General features: G+C 36.0%; 1 protein-coding gene across 7 annotated transcripts; it reads right to left on the reverse strand.

The window, feature by feature from the left end:
- Nucleotides 1-1558: 1558 nt before the first annotated feature.
- LOC108578151 lies at nt 1559-9012 on the reverse strand. 7 transcript variants are annotated; one of them, XM_017941421.1, is made up of 5 exons: nt 8995-9012; nt 7822-7879; nt 3796-4322; nt 2588-2893; nt 1560-2148 (listed from the first exon to the last, which is right to left on the reverse strand). In XM_017941421.1, the coding sequence occupies exons 3-5, from the start codon at nt 4309-4311 to the stop codon at nt 1750-1752; spliced, it is 1221 nt and encodes a 406-aa protein (XP_017796910.1). In that variant the 5' UTR covers nt 4312-4322; nt 7822-7879; nt 8995-9012; the 3' UTR covers nt 1560-1749. The 7 variants fall into 7 exon arrangements, with proteins under 7 accessions (XP_017796914.1, XP_017796913.1, XP_017796912.1 ...); XM_017941425.1 differs by lacking the exons at nt 7822-7879; nt 8995-9012 and adding an exon at nt 6178-6481 and having other exon boundaries at nt 1559-2148; nt 3796-4312; XM_017941424.1 differs by lacking the exons at nt 7822-7879; nt 8995-9012 and adding an exon at nt 6178-6480 and having other exon boundaries at nt 1559-2148.
- Between the last annotated feature and the right edge of the window lie 13293 nt (nt 9013-22305).

Below are 22305 nucleotides of genomic sequence, written 5' to 3' on the forward strand. Positions count from 1 at the left end.
ATAAATCAATTGCTACCAGCTGACCGCCAAGGCCGTATGTTCGCCCACGAAGGATCTTTTCGGTGGTTCATCGACTATCTCGATGGAAGCAACTTTTCCTTCGCCGCTTAAGAGGATTTTTTCACTTCGTTGAACATAAATCTATATTCGTTATCGTTCCTTTTATTTTCTTTGACGACAAAAAGGGGTAATTTCGAGTCCTCTCAATCGTCACTTTGCTTATCGAGACGGAAACCAAAAAATTTAGAAGAATTGCACACTTTAGTAGAAGAAGCGTCGAAATCAATACCCATGTAAGTTAACGTTTGACACAAGAATATATCAATTTTTCGTTTGTACGTAAGTAAATGTCCGCCCCAAAAGCGGTAGCTTACGACAAAGTAAGCACAAATCGCCTTGAATTTTTGGAATGAAAAAAACCTTACTGAGACTTCGTAATAGAAGGTTGAAAGACTCTGAAAATATTTTTTAGATATTTTTGCGTGCTTCACAGAAAGCTGTGTGTCATTTGAAAATTAATATTTGACTTCTTTTTTTTTATTATCAAAATTAATATTTGATATTTTTTTGCCGACTGTGAGCCTAAGTGTGAGTAGTATTAAGGAAGAAAATCCTCAGTCTTGCGTATGGAAACGAAAGCTAGAATTAAAATTAATTTTTGCTGTTAATGTAAGTGTTTTATTCGCGATTACGCTATATAGAGCCTGTGTCACGAGTCTGACTCGTTGTTAGAAGGCAAGTGGTTATTTACTGGTGCGAACAGTTTGATATTTAATAGATAATACAGACGAAGAGGGGAAACACTGGATTGCAACGAAGTTTCGAAAGGAAACAAAGACCAGTGAAGAACTTGGTATTTCTTATCAACCTCGGGATGACCAAGGGAAGGTAAAGAAATATGCACAGAGTTTCAAACTTCAATTTTCTTCGTGAAATAATTTACGTAGGCCGCCAGTAATCTGTGTTACGTCAAAAGAGACATACAGTATTTACTGTAGAATCGTAGAATCTAATGTCACATATTCCTAAATTTCTATAATTTTGACAGTCTAATGTAATAACGAATTAGAGTCAATGAAATTCATATTTGACACGTATCTTTCTAACAATTACGTCGTGTGTCCTTATTTTCAAAGCACAGTGTACACAACCCTACGTCACAATTCTGATAATAATATCTCACCCCTTTCTAACTTTCTTCCTAAAAGTCTCTCGCGAGTTAAACTGTTCGTTATTCAACGCACTGCCCGAGTCTCACTGGGGATAAACTGTCGAAGGGCTAAATAAAAAAGTCTAATTTCAGTGGAGTTATGATTTTTCAAAAAGACCGCCTTAAAGACGACCTAATAGTATACCTACGCAAACGATGAAACATAGTTTAAATCGGAGAATTAGTTCGGAGAAATCGTTACATCTAAATTTGAAAGCTCTTTAACATTAGAAATGCAAGAAACATCATTCGAGGATCAAGAGAACGATGAGAATTTTTTTGACAAGATTAGATTTCCATAATCGTATATTTAGTATCTAGGTGCTAATCTGAATATTATGTCGTAACATTTATGCGTATATTTAACATACCTATATATTCATATATGAATATCTACGTTGTGTAACAAGGTAATAAATCATGTGTACGTACGTATATGTATAATAAATCATAAAGTATATGTAATGTACGTTACGTTCCTGTTCGTCGAATCACGTTTTAAATAAACTAATCGCTATTTCAATACAGAAATAATCGTTTCAATCGAAGTAACCTCTCTCGTCCATGATTGGGATCATTTTATGCGTGAGTTTCACCGCATCTGGATTCTTGAAAACGTCCATTATAGTCTCGTACGTTAATTCTTCAACTTTCTGGAAACCCTCGGTGTCCTCTTTATTCGCCATCATGCGCAAGTATAGAATGATTCCAGATAGAATAGCGTATACCCTCCTTTTGTGAATTGCTGCTTTTAATTGTTGCATCGTTGGTGGTTTCCTTTTGCAACTAATACTTTTCATAGTCTCCTCTAACGTGTCCAGATAAATCTTCAGGAAATAATCATCCTTATCGTACTTTATATCGTACTCGGGGCAAATATTTAGAAAGTACAACAAGTCGATAGCTGGAGATGTGTAAACTGCCATTTGATAATCGACCTGAAATATGCGGTATTATTGTTTGAGTTACCTACCACTTTGATGTGAGACACACTTAAAATGTAGGAACATGCAAGATCATCGATAAAGTTATAGAGGAGGATGTTAAAAAATGGCCATTTCTGGCGTCGCCTGGAAATGAAAAATTTCACTGGATTCATTTTTAACAACTTTCCCATCGTTTCTCGGGAAAGTGCTAAAGACAGTTTTTGTTCCTTGGAAGACATTCTTAAAGGTCCTGCATGAACTTTTCAGTTCCAGGCGATGCCAAAAATGGCCATTTTTAAACTTTAGATTTGTCGAAGGAAAAAGTTGAACTGATCTTTATCTTCGTTTGTACAAGTCTAGATTCCTATTCCTACTTTGACGCCTGAGACTGATTTTACGACCTCGCCATATCGCTTCCACCGACTATACACGTATAAAATAACGTAATTACCAATAGGAAATCAATAGGTTGGCCTTTCTCATTTTCTACAAACATCATATTGTTGATCCAACTATCCCCGTGGTTTAGTACACAGAACTCGTCGAAGTCGTACTTGTACACATCCATACATCGAGGTAAAATAGTTTCCGACAATTTGATTATTTTGTCCGCTGCTCTCACGCACCGTTCGTCTGACCATTGTTTTATCTGGTTGCCTATTCGCACGAGGGATACTTCCATCAGTTTTGAGAAAGTGACTGGACATTTGGTTGACACGATGCCGCCATTCTTGAAATGTTCCATTATCTCTGGATTCTGTAAGAAATTCATTTGAATTAACATTACACCTATTCGAAAAGTGAAATTTCAAGTTCTAACGCGAAACTCGATTAACCCCTTGACGTATGATTACTTTTCCTGACTGTGCGTCTAAGCGTCAGCTATTTACCGTTTTAGTACAGTATTAAGTAAGAAAAGCTAATGTATTGTAAATTAATGAAACTTTGCAATCTTCAGTTTGATAAATGAAATGGAAAATTGGAATTAAAATTGATTATTCTTACTGATAGGACTGCGTTTCCCAGATCTTGACCAAAATCTGTGGCACGAGTCTAACGCGTTATCATGCGGCAGGGGGTTAAAGGATCGTCCAATCGGAGTGGCTGGCAATCCTGATGAACGAACCGCCACCGAAATCGTCTATTATTTATGATGTACGTATAAAAAGTAAATACACAAATGGATAAGACTAGATAGTATACAAATATTTAATATACACTTGAAATTTCAACATAAAAAAGTTGTTAAATGCTACCTTCACAATTTTCTACGCGATTCCCACAAATTGCAATTCTTTCAAAATTTTTTGCACACGTCACCTAGTATACTAATCCTTCTAACTTCTAAAAACAAAACACTCAAGTCGTTAGGTCAAATTTTAAAAAAGTGCTACTGTTCTAAAGTGTGTCCGAATATTAGTGGGACTCGCTAAATATTAAATCGTATGCGAAACTTCCTTCCGCTTTTTTACCATTTCTTCCATGAAAAAGAATGTCTCCTCCATCTTATTCACCCTTTGAAATCATTTAAGTTACGCATAAAGATGTTCTCGTGCCAGCACAGCTAAATAGAGAAGATAATTAGGTGGCCTGTTTCAAGCAGTTACGTGGCCCACCCTGTATAACTACGTATCACATAGTACAATCCTTAACACGTACCTTTTCGTTAACCGCAACGGATCCAGCGTGTAATTTTGCAATTCTTTCAATGGCCAAACAACAATGTTCAAATGATAAACCCTTTTGACGATCTTTCATGATGAATCCTCTCTCCTTCAAATTTTCCATAACAAGAACATGAGGATTGGTAGAACCGTACCACAAAGACGGCCCTAACTGACAGTCGACGGTTTCCCTTATCCTCGGTAGAACATCGCGCAAAAATTTCAATTCGATCGCAAACAAATCCTGTTTGCGAACGATGTCGCGTGATATTTCATTGGACGGTTCCGTCTTAATAATAGCACTGACCGAACCTTCGTATTTCGTTTCCCCGTTGTTAGAAATGATCGCGTATCTGATAGAGGCTTCGTAAAGATCGCTGAGAAAGTTTGTCCCTACGTCCGATATACAACAACACGTGTTCTCCAAGATTTTCACATTTTCCACGGAGAATTTCCTTCGAAGTGCCTTTTCGAATACGTGCTCGTTGATCCCCAAATGATTAATTTCCATTCTGAAAGAAATTGTACATTGACGTTGAGTGCTGGGGGTTCTTTGATTATTCCTAGATTTTTACAAGAGGTACGATTCGATCCTTGTGTGAGCAACCAATGTTCGCGATTGTTTCAAGCGTTAATATTTAAAATCGTAAATTTACATTTCTAAAACGTGCCTATCGACGTAAAAATGTCGAAGAAATGGGGATGCGGAGCGATTTTGCGATACTTTCACAAGAACGTAGAAAATTGTTGAAGGAAAATATAGAAATGGGTAGATAGCCGACCTAAATACACCTGAATAGTTGCCTACACGAGGATTAAACGAAGAATAAGCATTTGTCAGAGTAAATTAGGAATAAGTGAAGAGGAAGAAGCAAGAATAAAAATGCATTTGTAATAATTAACGTTGCATAAGATCCTATTTGACGCAATTTCGTTCGTTCAAATATTCGACCGGTAAACTGCCCGTTTATTAATTCACGCGCATCCTATTTTACACAGGGTGTCTCGGCTAAAAGACGCCATAAAAGTATCTCTTTTTTTTTTTGACAACATGAAAAATGTTTATAGCACAATTTGAATCGTCGCAAAAGAGGAATACCATGGAAGACAAATTTTTTCGTCGGCTCATCGAAGAATCCGCGATTGTTTGTTCGAGCTGTCGACGGAGATCACTTTGAGCATTTACAATTCGTCTGACAATTTCGTCACATTTCTGGTGTTCAAGGTCAACCTGAAGGTTACGATTCAAGCGTACCTACTCGAATTTATTTTTTCATTCGCTGCAAGATGCAAAAAAAAAAAAGCTTCCCGGATAAAAAGTACCGATAATCTCGAAGAAACTGAAAATTCCTCTTTCGAGACAATTCAAATTGTGCCGTAAACATTTCTCGCGTCGTGAAAAACAAAGGAGATATTTAGGTGGTCTCCTTTAGCCGTGACACCCTGTAGGTATGCAACGTGTGGACAAATTATGCAAATTGCAACCTCACGTATACACACATACCTACGCAGTGTGCGTTACCGTAATTGCAAAAAGAGGATGACCGTGAAGCGGTAGGTATTAAAAACTACGACTATAACTCGTGATCGCGATTACACAGTGTCGCAGTTTCGCGTAAAACAGCTTTTTACGGATTTCGATCGAATCGACTTCTTACTTTTCTGTCACGAATTTCACAGTCTATACCAGCGATGGCGAGCCTATGACACGCGTGTCAAAGGTGACACGCCAAGACATTTTGGGTGACACGCATCGACGGAAGTCACCTCGCAGCCGAAACCGAGCAGATCACAGAATCGTTAATTCGGAGCTGAACCATAGCGAGAGTCCATGATCGTACAAGGTCGTAACGCTCGCAACAGTTATGGATATTTCTAAATATGACACGGCACACGAGTTAACCTAGGTTTTCTTTAAATTTTGACACACCGAGCTCGAAAGGTCCGCCATCACTGGTCTGTACCGACAAAAGTACGCACATATGTATGTAAAACGCGATTGATTTATCGTCGACTTGCCTAATCACACCGATTCCCTTTGCTCGTACAATGCAATTTTAACCACTCGTTCGTTCTTACTTTCTTCAGTCACGTTACGAATCTCGAAACGGTCGCAACACTTCCCACGTTACTTCGCTTTATCGAAAACGCGAAACAAACAAAGAAATCGCGGCGTGTTATACATACCGAGCTGTTAAATTCGTAGTAAATGACTAACGAAAAACTTTCCAACTGATACCTTGTGCGTACTTCAACACGTTCGTTTATATACTGTCATCACGTTTTTACTAACACACACACACGCGCGCGCGTGCACGCATACGTCAACGTATCAATTTCTACGCCTATTCGGTGCCAATTATCTATGAATACCTACGTGAAAACGGTGAGATTCCGAAAGGACCCGATTGCCGATCGACGCGAGATTTAGCGTGAAGAGAGAGAGAGGTGAAAAAAACCTTCGGTACTGTATATCGAAACTGGCGTATCTATACAGACGTGCTTAACACATCGAACGCTGCATGTACAGATTTCACTGATTCAACCGTTCCCGTCAAGTGTCCAGCAGCCGATGACACAATAGCGGTAACGACCTCGGTTGTATCTGTAACCCTATAGATACCCAGACACCGGTTCCATGTAAAATTCTGGCGAAACGACGACTGTTCTAATATGTATCACCGACCGCCTAAAGATATTCGATGGTATTAGACGCTGTGCTCCAGCTCGACTGATCGACGAGACGGTTACACGCGCGATTACGTTAGGTTAGATTCAAATCCTCGCTTTCAGTGGCTGATTCGGTCAATGAGCCTTATTTGGACGAAACTCGTCACTCTGTAGATATAGGGCACATACTCGACATTGGATGGGAACGACGGCACAGTGAAAACGGTTTTATTAGTACAGAGGCAGCGTTCGATGTGTTAGTCACGTCTGTGTACGCAGTTTCAATGTGTAGTACCGAAGGTTGTCTGTTGATATCTCGGAATCTAACGATTGGCTGTAGCTGTTATTTTATATTTCGGGTCCACCTACCCTTCTCCCTCTTCGCGCTAAATTTCGTGTCGATCGGCGATCGGGGCCTTTTGGAACTACACTCGATTTTTTAACCGAATGACGATAGTGTTGAAAAAATGCTATTTTTGTTGTTACGCGAAATTGCACGACTATAACAGTACGTGCTGTGATTAGCTATAGTAGAATTTGTCCGCTTGTACGACTGACTTTAGATCGGCAGGCGTTATCTATGATCCGATTCGAGCGGTAATCAATTACGGGAATAAGAAAAATATCATTTTTTTGTATTTTTCATTATATTGTTACGAGATGGGCTTAGTAGGATTATTGAGATTCGTACGATCGAAATGATACCAAACATGACTATATTTGTATCAACTTTTGTATTAATTTAAGGTAAACGAGTAATGCAGTAGTGTCCGGATATATGGCCAGAAAGTAATCGAGGAAGTGAAAGGTTTCGTAAAAACAGAATAAACAAAACAAAGATAAAGAAAATAAAATTAGGAATACAAGATAGGAAACAGAAATTGAAAAATGAAATAGGCAAAACAAAATTAGCAAAATGGAATCTCTGTAAAAATGTAACAGACTTGGAAAAATCATTTCTAATTTACGTCCTCAAATGTTATTATTCACAGCAAGTATTTTTGAATTATTTCCCTTCTTCTTATTTTTTAATGCATATTTTATTGCAACCTTGTCCCTGTTTATTTATAAATTATATTCGTAGAAATGAAAGGAGTTAAAGCTCAATTATAGAAAGGGGAAGTTATTTATACATAATTAAATGCAGAAAATAATCAAATTTATAATTTTATGTTAGTAGTAACATAACACTACAATAACGTTATATGGAATATAAAATGGAAGCATACATAAAAATTAAGCGTTAAATATTTTTCTACTGCTTCCTACAATGGAAAAAGTGATGCTCCTTTAATTACATATTTAAAACACTTGCAAACACTAGTCGTTATTAATAATATTTCCTTCTTACCTTCTCACATGTACTCGTAGATCGTCTCTCACATTCACTTGGTGATTGTTATGCACGTCTTAAATAGAAGACACCAATTAGAACTTGTTATCCGGTATTTTCGATATCGTATCACAGTGCAACAAATAGTTGCACAATATAGATCACACACGGTTATATTGTAATCGTACCGAGCTACTTATCGAGAAAAAGATGAATTTCAGGGTTTTTGTTATCGTAGAAAATCACAAAATACAACTCTAACGAGACAATATGCAAATTTTGTAATTTTATCTCCGAAGAGCAAACTTTCATGCCTGTTGCCTTATATCCATCTAACTAATGAATGTGAACTCGCTGCTACAACAAGTTGTAAGTAACCTATACAAGTCTCAATGAGTACAGACACTCCCGGCCATAATTCATGAAAAGTGACATTTGTCACTTTTCGAATGTAACGTTTATTACGATTGCTTCTCCACTGAGATCGTCCAAACGCGCGACAATTTAGCTTCCATTGTAACACGAATGTGTCAGCAAGTGTTAGTTCCATTTTGTAATTTCATTCTGAATCTAAATATGCGAAATGTACGGAGACTTATGGACGAGAGTGTACGTTTCCGTTTATAAATCATAATAAATCGTCGAAGGTTTACTCGCATGTAGGTACCTACAGACACAGAGGAGGAACTGTAACAGATACACTGTACTACACATTTAAACTAACCACTTTACAACAGAAATTTGTCATAATTACTTTGTTTCTTTTCAACACTGGAAATATCGACCGAGTGAAATGTAGCCCATTAGCAACTTTCCATAAAAACAGCGAACGTTCCATACCGGTGATTATTATCACTTCTAAACAATTTCTTATCTTTCTGACTCGGTTTTCTGTATTACTTCCATATTTCCGCCATAAAAATTCATTTTTTTGAAAGCACGCTAATAGGTCACTTTCCACCAGCCGCTCCTTCTAGCGTTAAAAGTTTACTGAATTTAGCATTATTAGAAAAACGATATCTTTTTTATCTAATTGACACATTTTTCAACTCTGTATGAAAATTTCTTTCCTTTTCACGGGATATTGAAATGCGTTTTGTGGCGAATACATATATATATATACAGATAAACATTTCAAGTGCAAATAATTATTCTACTTGACGAATGATATAAAAATCAGTTTTATCTTACCAAGGTTCTTCTTATCAGCGTCAAGCTCATGGACGAAGCACCCTTCTATATTGCATCAATGCTTATACAAGTGTCTTATATATGCACATACGTGTCTTGCTGATAACGAATCCCAGCTTACGACGCATAATTAATATCCAGTGTGTCAATATCTTCCGACTACGTAAGTTTGTGAAAATAGAAAAGAAAAATGGATCTCAGTAATATTGCAGGGCATTTGTGTAAGTTGAACGAATGAAATGTGAATATTGCGATACTGTACGGGGTGTCCCAAGTTTTCCTAGTCGAACGTTGGCTGAATGTTCTATGGGCGTAATTGCGAAAGAGAGTGAAGGTTTATTAAAAAATTATGACAGAAAATAAGAATAGATCGGCGATACATACATCTACAGTTTGTTTATGCGAGCTGTGTTTAACTTTTGCTAGTGGCATTTCCCTTTGTATTTCATATTTTTGTTGTAACTCTTTAATAAAACTTCGAACGACATATGCTTATGCAACATTTCTTTAGAACACGGTGACAAAGTTTGATCGGAAAAAACTGGGACACCCTGTATACTTGCGCGACGTAAAACGGACCACCTAATTATCTTCCCTAGCTACGGTGATACGAGAAACCTTTTGTACGTAATTTGAATAATTTCAAAGAGTGAACGAAACGAGAGGAAAATTTCTTTTATAAATGCCATTTTTTCTGTTCTCTTTTTCAAGGTCACCTGTGTGTTTTTGCATGAATGTAGGTAGCTGTATTTTTTTTTTCTACATAATATAAATATGCATAATAATACGACTCTAAAATTTTATCTCAAATGTGAAACTTCCTGTCACTTTTCTTCCACGAATCAAATTTTTCCTCCATTTTAGTCGCCCTTTGAAACCATTTGAATTGCGTATGAAAATTTTTTACCACCGTAGCTAGAAAAGATAATTAGAAAATACGAATGAATGCAGAGAAAAATGCAGAGTGAATTCTCTTTTCGACCAAGACACACTTTTTCTGAAAATCAGGTTTCAAGATTGAGTCGAGGTTTGCGTACCGACATCGTTCTGTAGGAATAATTATATCTATTTGCGTCTACGTTTGTTAATGTGGTGTACGTAGGAAAGATTGAAAATTGTGAAGTTTTCTTGGAAACAATAATAAAGATAAACTTCATCACGTTTCCGTAGAAAAACGTGTCATCCTTCTCGTTTACAAAGACAGCGAAGAAGATATCTAACTTCCGCAGTGCTTGCAACTTTTATAAATCGTATCTTTGTTACGTATTTCTACGAGGACTTAACGTTGATCGTAAATTCAATTTTTTAACTTTTCAAAATTTCCAGCGAAAAGAAAATGTATTTCGCATTTTCGCCTGAAAGAACCCCGGATGAACGCGGGGTATTCGTAGCGGCAGTGAATGTTTCCCAGCGATAGATTCGATGCAATCCATCTACGTGGCAACTTATGCGTGTGTTCGTACAAACGGGAAAAATTTCCATGTAAGACTGCGAAATTGTAGAGATTGATTTTACTCTTCGAGACGTTTTCGTCGCTGTCGCTCTAAATTCGCGGCGTACAAACAATGACGAACGTAGGAAAAAAGACACTGAATCCAACAGATTAGTCTGGGAGTTCCTAAACCCTATTTTTCGTTTCGACGTTTTAAAATTTTGTTAAATTTTTCAAAACTGAAATTTATCGTTTTAAAAGTTAAGGTGGAAATAGGCAAGGAACAAGAACCAAGGCTTAAATTAAGGCGAAAGTGTGCCAAAAAGCGGCAACAGCACGGTGCGAGAATATATTCGAAACGCCTATAGGCGTCAAGGTCACAGTCTGAGAAAACTTTCGAAAGCCTATAGGCGCTAAGGGCACAAACGGTAAAATACAATTAACGAAATTTGCTTTATTTGAAAATTAGATATTAGCACGGTATCGCATCTTTTATCACCCACTTTACCTCTGTATAGAGATAAAGAATTTTATAACATCGGATATTGTGTAATCGCTTGTAAAATTAACGATCGCATCGATCATTATCAGACACGCGACAGAATTATTATTCTGATCTGAAAATCTGACGATTAACTTGACAATATAGAGTATCGTCCGTAGTATGAGGAAGTAGATAAACTGAAAGGCAATTTGGAGACACTAGGAGAAGGAAGATTCTGAAAGAATTAGAAAAGGAAAAAAGAGAAGCAAATAATAGCAATAGGATAGGTTAAGTGAATCAGCGAACAGTTGAATAAGTAATGATAATAGATCGTGTATTGTAAGTATATGGAAGGATGAGTGAGAAGAATTTTAAGTCAAATCCATTTCTAGACTGACGAGTCTGAAATAAAAACTATAACCTACTGAACAATGCCTATCGTCTGTGAGAATGTTGTGAGACTACAAATTACATCAATGTATTTCTGTTTATACGAGAAGGAGCAACCTTGAGAAACACAAGTTTTTTGGGGAAAATGAAAAAATAAAGGTGAAACCATGGCTAAAAGTCCGATCGGAGAAGACTCACAAATCATTCGAGGGTGGCAAATATTTCGTGTGCTTCGGCGGTTCGGGTCCCATCGTATAACTTTTATAGGGGGCCACAAAACGGCTACCGTACCTCTCATCTCACCATTGCTTCTCCTCGTTTCTCTCCTTCATTTTCCAAGTTTCCACTGAAATTTTTCGGAGTGTAAAAACTTTTACGACACATGCGGTAAGCCAAGAGTCGTTTCGTCGGTTACCGCAGTTCGGCGAGCAGAAAGCTTATTGAGATACTTCTGAAAATTCGAAAACCTCCTGCTCAGGGACAATAAATCATCCTATAGGTCATTTTTCTTTCTTTTCTTTTTTTTCTGTATTTTGTTTTTACTTTTACAGTCGGTCGCGCTTTGTTTAAGCAACCACTATTTCAAATCGAACCCCAAGCTCTGATTCTGCGTCAAAGAAGTTTCGACCTTCTTCCTCTTAGTCTTCTCTCGTCTTCTTCTTTCGTCTCATTTCTTTTCCTTGCAATCTGAGAAAAAAAACGGTACTAAAAGCTTAATAGATATAGGTAGGTATTAGAAGCTGAGATAAGATGAGATACTAAATAGTTTTCTTTCAAATTCAATCGTTCTTAAGTTAAACGAAGAAAAAGAAGCTTTGCACGTTCGAAGTCAATAGCATAAAAATATATAGGTACATCGGTGAATGTCATTGCATGTTTCTTATAAGTAGGTACAGTAGAATCCCTCTTAACCCTCATCCGTCCCTCGTGTCAATTTGACACTTTTCCGGTAAAAAATTGTATTATTCGGCTATTTCTAGAAAAAAATTTTCGTTTATTTTCTATATTTAATAAAAGAATTTACAAAATTAATTATTTATCTTTTCGTTTAATTGATTTTTTACCATTGTGTCAAATTAACACCGAGGGACCTATTAAGATGCGAAACTGAGGGACGGATGAGGGTTAACCGGCCGGATAAACGAATAGTCGGTTAATCCGACGGTATCACTTGCAGGTAGTAAATTCAATAAAAAATACATATATATATATATATATGCATATAGTATTTATTATTTACACATAAAATCTAAATATAATATAATATATCATTAATATAATTTAAAAACATATAAAGAAATGTTTATTTAACTTATATAAAGAAATCAATAATGAGCTTCGATATGGCTGACGATGAGTTTGATGTGCAACGGTTGTCGATTGTCTTATGTCGAAGTCTATTACTGCTATAGAAAAATCACAATCTGTTTCTACGGAAACCACTGGCTGCTTAAAGTGGAGGCCGGATAAGAAGGAGTTTACTGTAATTCATTCATCCACGACCATATTTCTTATCGTTTATTCTCAGAAGTAGGAGATAGTAGTAGAAGTAGAAATAATAAGAAAGCATACATGCTTTCATAATTCAACTATTGCAATTTTTCTTTTGAAATAAATGGACACTACTTCGACTATCTCTTCTAACATAGGAATCGTTACTATGTTAATAACGTTTATGTTAATATGTTTATCCAAACAACCTCAGACTTAGATCATACTTATATTAAATATACCTATTACTCAGTACTGATTGTATCAGTGTGTCATTGGAACCCCGATGAAGTGAGCTGCAATGCTTACGAAACGTCGGAACATTTCCTCGATAAGGACACGGCTTACATCTGGAAGCCTCAATAGTTAACGATTGTGTGATCTAATACTAGCAATCACAAACATAATGAGAATTCAGCACATCGTAAATGAAGAAGTATCGTACAACTTTTCGGTCCATATTGATTAAATATTTTTCATCATTTTTTAACGAGAACCGCAAATCTTTACAATTTTGGATCATTTGTGTCAAAACTTTATATAGAACAACAGGTTCATCATTGATAACATTTGGTACTAAAGAGCTACTAACAGTACACGAAGAAGTTGATGTTGAGCTGTCAAATTGTCTCTGATGGTCCAGAAAAGTAAACGCTAAGAACGACAGAGACGAGAGAGAGAGAAAGAGAGAGTGTAAAAGCGAGTGAGGAAGGGAGAGAGGTGAGTAGATGAGTGAGTGAGTGAGTGAGAGGGAGTGAGAAAGAAAGAGAGAAATAGAGACAGAGAGAAATAAAGAGAGAGTTAATGAGAGAGCGCATGAGAGGGAGAGAGATATAAAGAGAGAGTTAATGAGAGAGCACAAGAGAGGGAGAGAGATAGAGAGACAGTGAGGGAGTGAGACAGACCGAGAGGGGGTGAGAGCGCAAGGGAGGGTGTAAGAGAGAGGGAAGGAGCGAGTAGGTAAGTGCGAGAGGGAGAGAGGGGGGAGGGTAAAGGCGAGAGAGAGAGGGAGAGGCGTATTCGTATCACGCTGTGAGGTGGTGCGAGGTGGTGCAGCACGGTGTTTGCTGGCTTGGTGCGACGTTGCGCGGCGCGGCGTGGCGTGCGTGCGCGCCGTACCCCCTGTAGGTTGGTGGCACCCCTACCTCGCGAGGGCCGTTTATTCGGTTCGGTTCGAGTTTACGACCCTGCTGTGCCACAAAATTTACGGTGCCCTCTTAAAAGCGATCCAAACACGTACCGGTCCATTCGGGGCATCGTTCAGAAATATGGCGCGCTTTGCCACGCGCTATGCCTGCGCGAACTAGGATTCCTACTGTCACCACCCTTAGATCCCTTCTCTCGTACCTCTCGTACCATTTCACTCTCCTAAGAGATCCTTGCTTTGTCGCATTTTTTAACTCTTTTCCACTACGGAACGGTTAACCTTTTTCGCACGAAGAAACTTCCTTTCGGCCGTTAACGATAAAATTGCAATATCTTTCGTTGCACCCTTTTAATTTCACTCCCTTCCTCGATTGATGAAACATTGTAGGCTAAGTTAAACTTGTCGGTAAGAATATATAATTTTACCGTCGAGAATGGAGAAATCTGTGCTGAGACAGTCGAATTAAGAATAAACAAAGTAATTGTTTTTGTAACGAAAGAGAAATATTAACCCTTTCGTTCCCAAATTATTCAACAGCTAGAGAAAATATTTACTCGTGCTTCACGCATATTACGTGACAAGTAAGCAATTTGTAAAAACATTTTGACACTTGGGAAACGTTTAAAACTTTCTTTCATTTCTATCCGATTATTAACATTTGAAAACAACGTAATGTAATTACACGAGCCTTTAGATGTAACTTACCTCGGATAGTAGGATGAAATATTTATTTAGTTAACATTTATTTCGAACATTCGAAAACGATCGACGTGAAAGTTCACAACTTGATATTCGTGGATGAAGTTCGATTTCAAAGCTCGAAAAGTGTTATATTATTGAATCAGCTACTGCAATAAGAGACCTCTCATGTGCAAGCTCCTTGTGTGTAATCAAGTTAAAAATTTATATAAAACACTGCCGGATGATTGTGAACGATGCCAGGGTAGAGTGACATAAACTCGGTTACATAAAACAAATGCAGGAGCACGCCAAGGGGAAGCCCCTGTGTATCCCTGTAGCCAGAGTGCCACAGGAGAAACCCTTTCGAAGAATCTTTACATATGCATGGACCACCAGTGATACCATAGAAAATCATCACCCCTACATTGTCCAGTATTTAGTAGCCCATTTTGCTTTCTCTACGTCATAACATGATCAAATTTATAAGAACAGCTAAGACATTTCATTTTCTAACCACGTTAGAATATTATCGAAATTATAACGTTATTAGGTCGTCCAATAGGTCCGTACCGTTTTATTGATTTAGATCAGTATTGCAAACGTACCTTCAAATGTTACGAAAATATAGTCACCCTTTCGTTCCACAATTTCTTTAAGCTATTATGCCGCCACTGTAAAATTTCTTGAGTTTTTCACTAAAATATTTTTCAATGTTATTTCTTGCAGAGTCAACATTGTTAAATTTGTCGCTCGTAAAAAATGTTGCAATGTGCGAAACACGTGATAATCTGAGAAGTAGTGTCCGGAGAATAGGGTGGGTGTAAAGAAAATTTCCCAACCGAATTCAGGTAATTTTGTTTGCAGAAAATTTTCATGGATTTAGTTTATGTCTAATTATTGTTTTATACAAATATTTGAATATTTAGTAAATATTAATATTTTTATACTGTTTGATAGTTATTTAGTTAGTGCCCGAAAATTTTTGGGAGTAACCGTAAATAAGGAAACAGCTTTGATTTCAGTATTTGCATTTAATAATCAATTACCACAACCGAGCTTACGAGCAATCGTTAAAAATCGTAGTCCTCGAATGGTAACCGTTCGTTTCAACATATTTTCCCCAAGGTATTTATACGGAGAAAGGGATACTGTTTCAGGCTTACAGTAAGGATCTCTGACGAACGCCAGAAATATCCGCAACATCCGGCAGGGGAACATTCGTTTCAATAATCCTTCTCGCGAAATCCACTAGGTTACCACGAAAATTTCTATCTACCGACTTTCTGACCAACTGCGTGTAAACGTTTGGTAAGATCCACCGGGTGTAAGGATTTCGGGAAACAGAAATATGACCGACGACAATAAATTGGAAAGCGAAGGACTTTCACCGTAAAACCTTCCGGATAACTTGACCGAGAGCCGATGGCCTGAGAAGAAACGAGTTTAACGTTAGAATTTATTGTACGTGGATTTCTTTGTGGTAATCTTTGTCATCGTTGGCATATCTGTATATATATAATCATAAAACGAAATTGAAAAGTCTCCTCTTTGCTGCAAGGACAACCTCTATTGTCCCATTAATTTCGTTTACTAACAACCGTTGTCTCCTGTGAAAAGTGAAAATATCCCCACAAGAAATACTTGCAAACCGTGATTGGGTCACGATCATTAGCGGTCAACAGACCGTTGCCACAGTATATATTGCACAGACCTAACCTTCTGCTAAATGTGACCACTGGCCACACAACAATTATAGGAATTCGAATAGTAAATGTCATCGAAGAGTTGTGTCGAAATAGCTACGATTGTGAACTGTAATGTTTTTACAATAGAAGAAATATCGCAACCATTCGTGTGTTTTAGAAATTAATTCGGCGCCATTTTTCATCAAGTCTCGACAACTTTGTCCGCTCGAAGCCGCCATATTGTTTCAGAGAGAGAGAATTCATTAGTTACCCGATAAATAGAAGAATAGTCATCGAAAGTAATGGAAATTATTTGGAAAATTAAAATTGCGTTTTTATTTTTTATAAATAAACATTGAAGCTTGTAAGAAAAGGCACCGATTTAATTTTTACACCTGATTACTTGTCTCGGAATAAAATGAATATTTAGCGTGGGCGGAGAATTTTCGAAAAACACTATCGTTTTGAAAAATTTAAGAATGGTGAGAGTAAGTATATTTTGGGAAACATATTTTTCAAAAGCAGGGCAACAAAAATCACGCAACTTCGAGTATTGTAAATATTCACGATAATATGGTGTGCAAAATTCAAGATTGGTTACTTTCAATTGAAAAATGAACCAAGAGGAAGGCTAGACAGGGCCTATTTAGGATAACGTTTTAAAAAAAATTGAATTGAAAACAATCCACGGTGAAGAATATGAAATTTTGCCACAACCTCCCCTATTCGCTAAACCTTTCCCCAACACACCACCGTTTCTGTAAACACTCGAATAATTTGTTTAAATCAACATTCAACGAATTTTTAAATTAAAATAATTTATTTAAAAGCTACCAAAAATCTTACAATAGAGTATGGAAAAAAGGAGCACTATATTCTCCATGTTAATCTTCTAGTGTTAATCGTTTGGAAAAGTGACCCTATAGATTCGTGTGAAAATTATTTTGATTAAATTATTTTTCGACGAAACACAATATATCTGAAGTTTCATTTCTAAAAATGACGTTTCATATGCGTCTACCTAAGAAATCCGAAAAGGAACAACCGTTTCACGTAGGGAAATCCTGGAACGTGCTGCCAAAGAAACGAACCAGCTGAACGTGAATAACTTCGATGAATGTGTCATGTAGGTTATGTTCTCAACAGGAATCTTTCCATCCCTTCAATACTCTTAATGCAGGGGGTTAAGCATACATGTTACATAATAAACGGGAGCAAACTTGTGACAATAATCTGCACAACAGAATAGCACAGCGGGTACACGCAGAGAACCCCTTGATAAATGCTTGTGTTTATATTTGCAGTGTTTTGTACTAGGTAAGCAAACAAGAAAACTGAAAATTACACTTGAATTTGTTGGAATATAATCGGTGATAATAGTATTTTTTTCTTTTTCAACAAGATACGTTTCTTTATTTTGAAAACATTGTGTATCGATCACTGTGAAGGAATTAAAATGAGAATTAAAATGTAACTTAATCGAATTGAAAGAGAAAATGAAACGATTGAAAATTAATGTTGTAAAAGTTACGTTTTATAAGTTCAGTAGTAATTATAAGAGCAGCAAGCGAAGACTGAAGATCGTCGTTGAAACAGTGTAGTATCACGCGAAACTGTCAATTAAGAATCCGTCGGTCGATTTCAATATCTGCTGAATCGATCCTTTTCAACCATTCACAGGTTGTCACAAGTAATTGTTCCGAAATTTGCTCACTTGTACTTATAGCAAACAATTTCTCTGAAGCATACATGTATAATAAATACAAGTTTCGCTAAAAAAAGAAATATAAATTTCCTTTTTATCGTTGGAGTTATTTATTGAATTTTACTTAATTTATTAAAAACTTTGTAAATCGTACGTTAAGGTAGTTAATTTCTTAAATATAAGCCACATTACTAAATCTTAGGCTACTTTTAATGAAATTTTCACGATATTATACTTTTCACATTTGCTATCGAGTTTCACTGTTTTCGTGACATTACACCTACTATTGTACACAATTATCGATAATATACAACAATACTAAAAATATGTATCAATTTGTGAACTTCAATACTGAAATATTAATATTTATTATTGCATATGTAATTTTATATTTAATCTCGATTTATGTTACAAGTCCAAATTTTAATTACTAAATAGAGGTTAGAAATAGGAATATATTTTATAGGTTATGTGAAAAAATAGACTAAGATAATTAACCTAACTGCTATCTGGGTAGGTATATAGGGAGCAAGATAACTTTTGTAATTATTAGAAGGTACCTACTGTACCCAAAAACATATTCTACGTATGGACTGAGCAATAAATAAATATCAATAAATATTTAGTCGCGATTTAGAAATACCATTGTGTGAATATAACGAAGATTGTAGTTTTTAGGATATTACATCAATAAATCTTTATTCTTATTGGTATCAAGCGAGAGACAAAACAATCACACGTGTGAGGCTGTAATTTTAGTTTATCAGTAATTACACATCATATTCAAATTTATTAATAGACACATTGATAACAGGTAATCACAATAAAACTCTACTTAAAAATTTATGGCACCTTTTTCAATAACAAAAGTAAAGAAGAAATATTTCAATTTGTACAAATAGGATGACACATGTAAATAACAAGAACAAATCATCTTTTAGGAAAGGAGATTATAAAACATTACAAAAACAGTTCAGATATTTGTCTAAAATTTTTTTACTAAGAACAGGAAAAATATTTCTTATAGGAATATATTTTAAAGGTTATGTGAACAAGTAGGTTAAGTAGGTACCTATAAGTTTTACAATATTATTATTATTATTTACCTCGAAATATATGTAATATAACAATAATAATAATAATGAATAGCTCTTATATAAAATTTAAAAAAATGTAAAACATTTTATTTCAACATGGATACAGAATTGTATAAACACACTACTTCCATTAATGAATATAAACAAAATTAATACACCTCAAAGTAATCAAGTATATTGAATAATTAATAATCAACGTATAATCATAAACTTTTCATGGATGTTTTTAAATCCGGTAAATGCAAAATGGGTAATAATTTATTTCATTGCATCTTCCAATTTAATCTGCACTTATGATGTAACGACTAATATTATTTTCAGATGCAACATTTTCTCTACATAAAGTAGAATATTCACATTTAATAAACTAAGTTGATACAGTAGGTATTTTCTTATTGTTAAATTCCACGAAATTCCCTAGATTTCCTGTTGCGAACACTTTTGTATATCCGTATCAGTGGACGAATAGATATTTGAGAACAGTCGCGCGTATGCAGTTGAAACAGGAGAGACTTTCGCAATCCTGTATCCGGGTAGCGATGATATTATTTAACAAACAAGCCGGATGGAAGGCTTACCAGAGTACTGTTACCACTAATCTTTGCAAAGACTTTGGCACGCCTGCATACGAACCTATTCCTCGGTAATTAAGAGATTAAACCCTGTTGTCTGACACTGTCTTACAGCCTCTCGCCTTTCCTCTTTTCCCTTTCAATCTACACGTTTATTAGATTACGTATCTGTTATCTCGATCACCTTGTTCGGTGTAACACTTTACGTAACGAAATGCGCTACTTCCTTCGGTCAAATTTTTCGTCAGTTTTCAAATAAATATTATATTACTGTATATTGACACAATACGTATTGTTTGTTGAAAAGTCTTTTTATTGAAGTAACGTTTTTAAAAAGTTTGGAATGTTCATTAAAAGGGACTCTGTTCTGAAAAAAAAAAAATTGTTTATTTCTATTGCATACGGCTATAAATGGGATGAAAAGAAATTTTCGAGTTGACAATGCTTATTTTAATAAACTTTTTGAATTACTTATCTTTATATTTGAATAGTAGAAAATGTAGAAAATTATTTTAATACTACAGAAATTCGAAAGTGTACAAATGCAACTAAATAACTATGCTTGCTTAAATTTTTTCAAAGAAATATTTCTATAATGTTAGAGTTATTTTAATATAACTATAAATACGTATATTTACCATTGTACAAATTACTACAAGTTACTACAAATATTAGCTATATTGTATTAGTTACATTTTGTTATATTTTTAAGTGATGGTTCAAAAAATCAGTAGGAAGAATCAGGGCCGTATTTACCATAAGGCGCATTAACCGCAATCTGAGGCCTCACTCCCTATAGGGCGACATTTTAACACCTTACTCCTTACAAACAACAGTATATAAAACAGCCTAGTTATAGCTACAAAATAAAATACTTATTTTTAATTATTAAATTCATAATATAAAAACAAGGGGCCGCTGAAAACGGAAACGCTATGTACACAAATGTAATAACATTTTCAAACAATGTCTACACTATTTTTCTTATTCCCTGGAAAAAGATAGGGAGAGAGCGAATGGGACAAAGAGCGAGAAAGAGAGAGAGAGAGAGAGAGAGTGAGAAAAAGAGAGAAGTAATTGTTCGATATCCACGAGGTCCAGCAATTCTGAAGGCGAACCATCATGTCGGCGTCTCGATTGGTACGGACGTACGAGCACGCACGTATTCGCGGTAGAAGACTGAAAGGACACGTCTCGAATATTTTACCCCGGGAGTTTTTCCTCTCTAATTGATTCAATCGGCGAAAAACACGGCAGGAACGCTTCACCCTCCGGGAATTTTCACCCACCGCCTCACACCACCTCCACGTCATCCGCGCTTTCAGCAACCAACCACTGTAACGAGACGCCTGAACTAACCTTCCTTTTCGATGAAAACGCCAACCCCTCTTCGCGGTTACTCCCACCCACCGCTTCCCTCTCTACAACTTTTCTCTCTGTCTCTTTGTTTCTCCCTTCAACATTATTGCCTACTGTTATTTTCATCTTTCTCGCATCATCTCTTTCCTCTCGATTCTAAATTTCTTCATTATTTCCCTAATCGTACGTCGTAATCTTTTGATCACTACTCTGTCCTTCTTTCAAACGATATCATACATACTCTTCATTCCTTTTTACGCTATCCAATCGATTTTTACACTTTTTCCTTTTCCTACTTTCATCTGTTGTTTACGATCTTTCCCAGCTTCCTTTTCTATTTCACTGATCCCTTTTCTATTTATTCGTTCTGCTTCGTTACATTCCGTTAGGTGTTCCACTTAAAAATAGTATACATCAACACCACTTATGTCGAGGTAATTCTATAAGTTAATATAGAAACATTTATACGCAGAAACAAGAGCCGAAGCAGTATTGCCATTTCCATGAGTTTATTCATCTGTGGGAACGCGTACCTATCTTCTCGTGAAAACACACTGGAAACAGAACTTTCTGCAAATGATGGAAACTCGCAAATTTTCCGTTTGTTATTTTAATTAGAGCCTTCGGGCTATACTTAACGAGAATCTGACTGTCTGCGTTTACATTATGTACCTCCACAAAACGACAGTGAAGTATGATATCGGTTTCTATATAACGCCCTCTAATCGGTCTCAATCAAGTGAAACAGAAAAGTCCGACTGTTGGTAAGTAAGTACGTATGGATATTTCTCATTCATCTATTACATATGTATTTTACATATATTTATTCTTATATCGTACTCTGCAATTGTTATCGTAAAAAATAGTTGTAGGGAACACTATACGTTAGTTTTTACTCTTTTCTTTCTTCCCTTCTTTTTGTAGAATACACTAAACGTTTAATCTACTGTTATTATTAATCAAAAACTGAAGTAAAATATAGAAAGCTACTACTTATTTTTCATAAAGTGAATTCTTAATTCTAAGAGTGTCACAGTAAAAGGATAGAACTCTAAGGAAGTGTCTCGATCGTTTTTTCTCCAGTTTTTTGATACCAGTCATAAAATTGTCTTACTGGCTAAAAAAGGTTAGGTCTTTTCCGTTAATGCGAAAACGCTAGCGGAAATAGTTTTTTGCCGTTAGAAGATACCGTTTACAAAAAGCAGTAGAAAAATATAATTTACAACGTTAACGTTTTTTACTTGGTCAGTTAGGAAAAGAAGATAAAA

Source organism: Habropoda laboriosa, unplaced genomic scaffold (genome assembly GCF_001263275.1).
Source record: "Habropoda laboriosa isolate 0110345459 unplaced genomic scaffold, ASM126327v1 scaffold1329, whole genome shotgun sequence".
NCBI lineage: Eukaryota > Metazoa > Arthropoda > Insecta > Hymenoptera > Apidae > Habropoda > Habropoda laboriosa.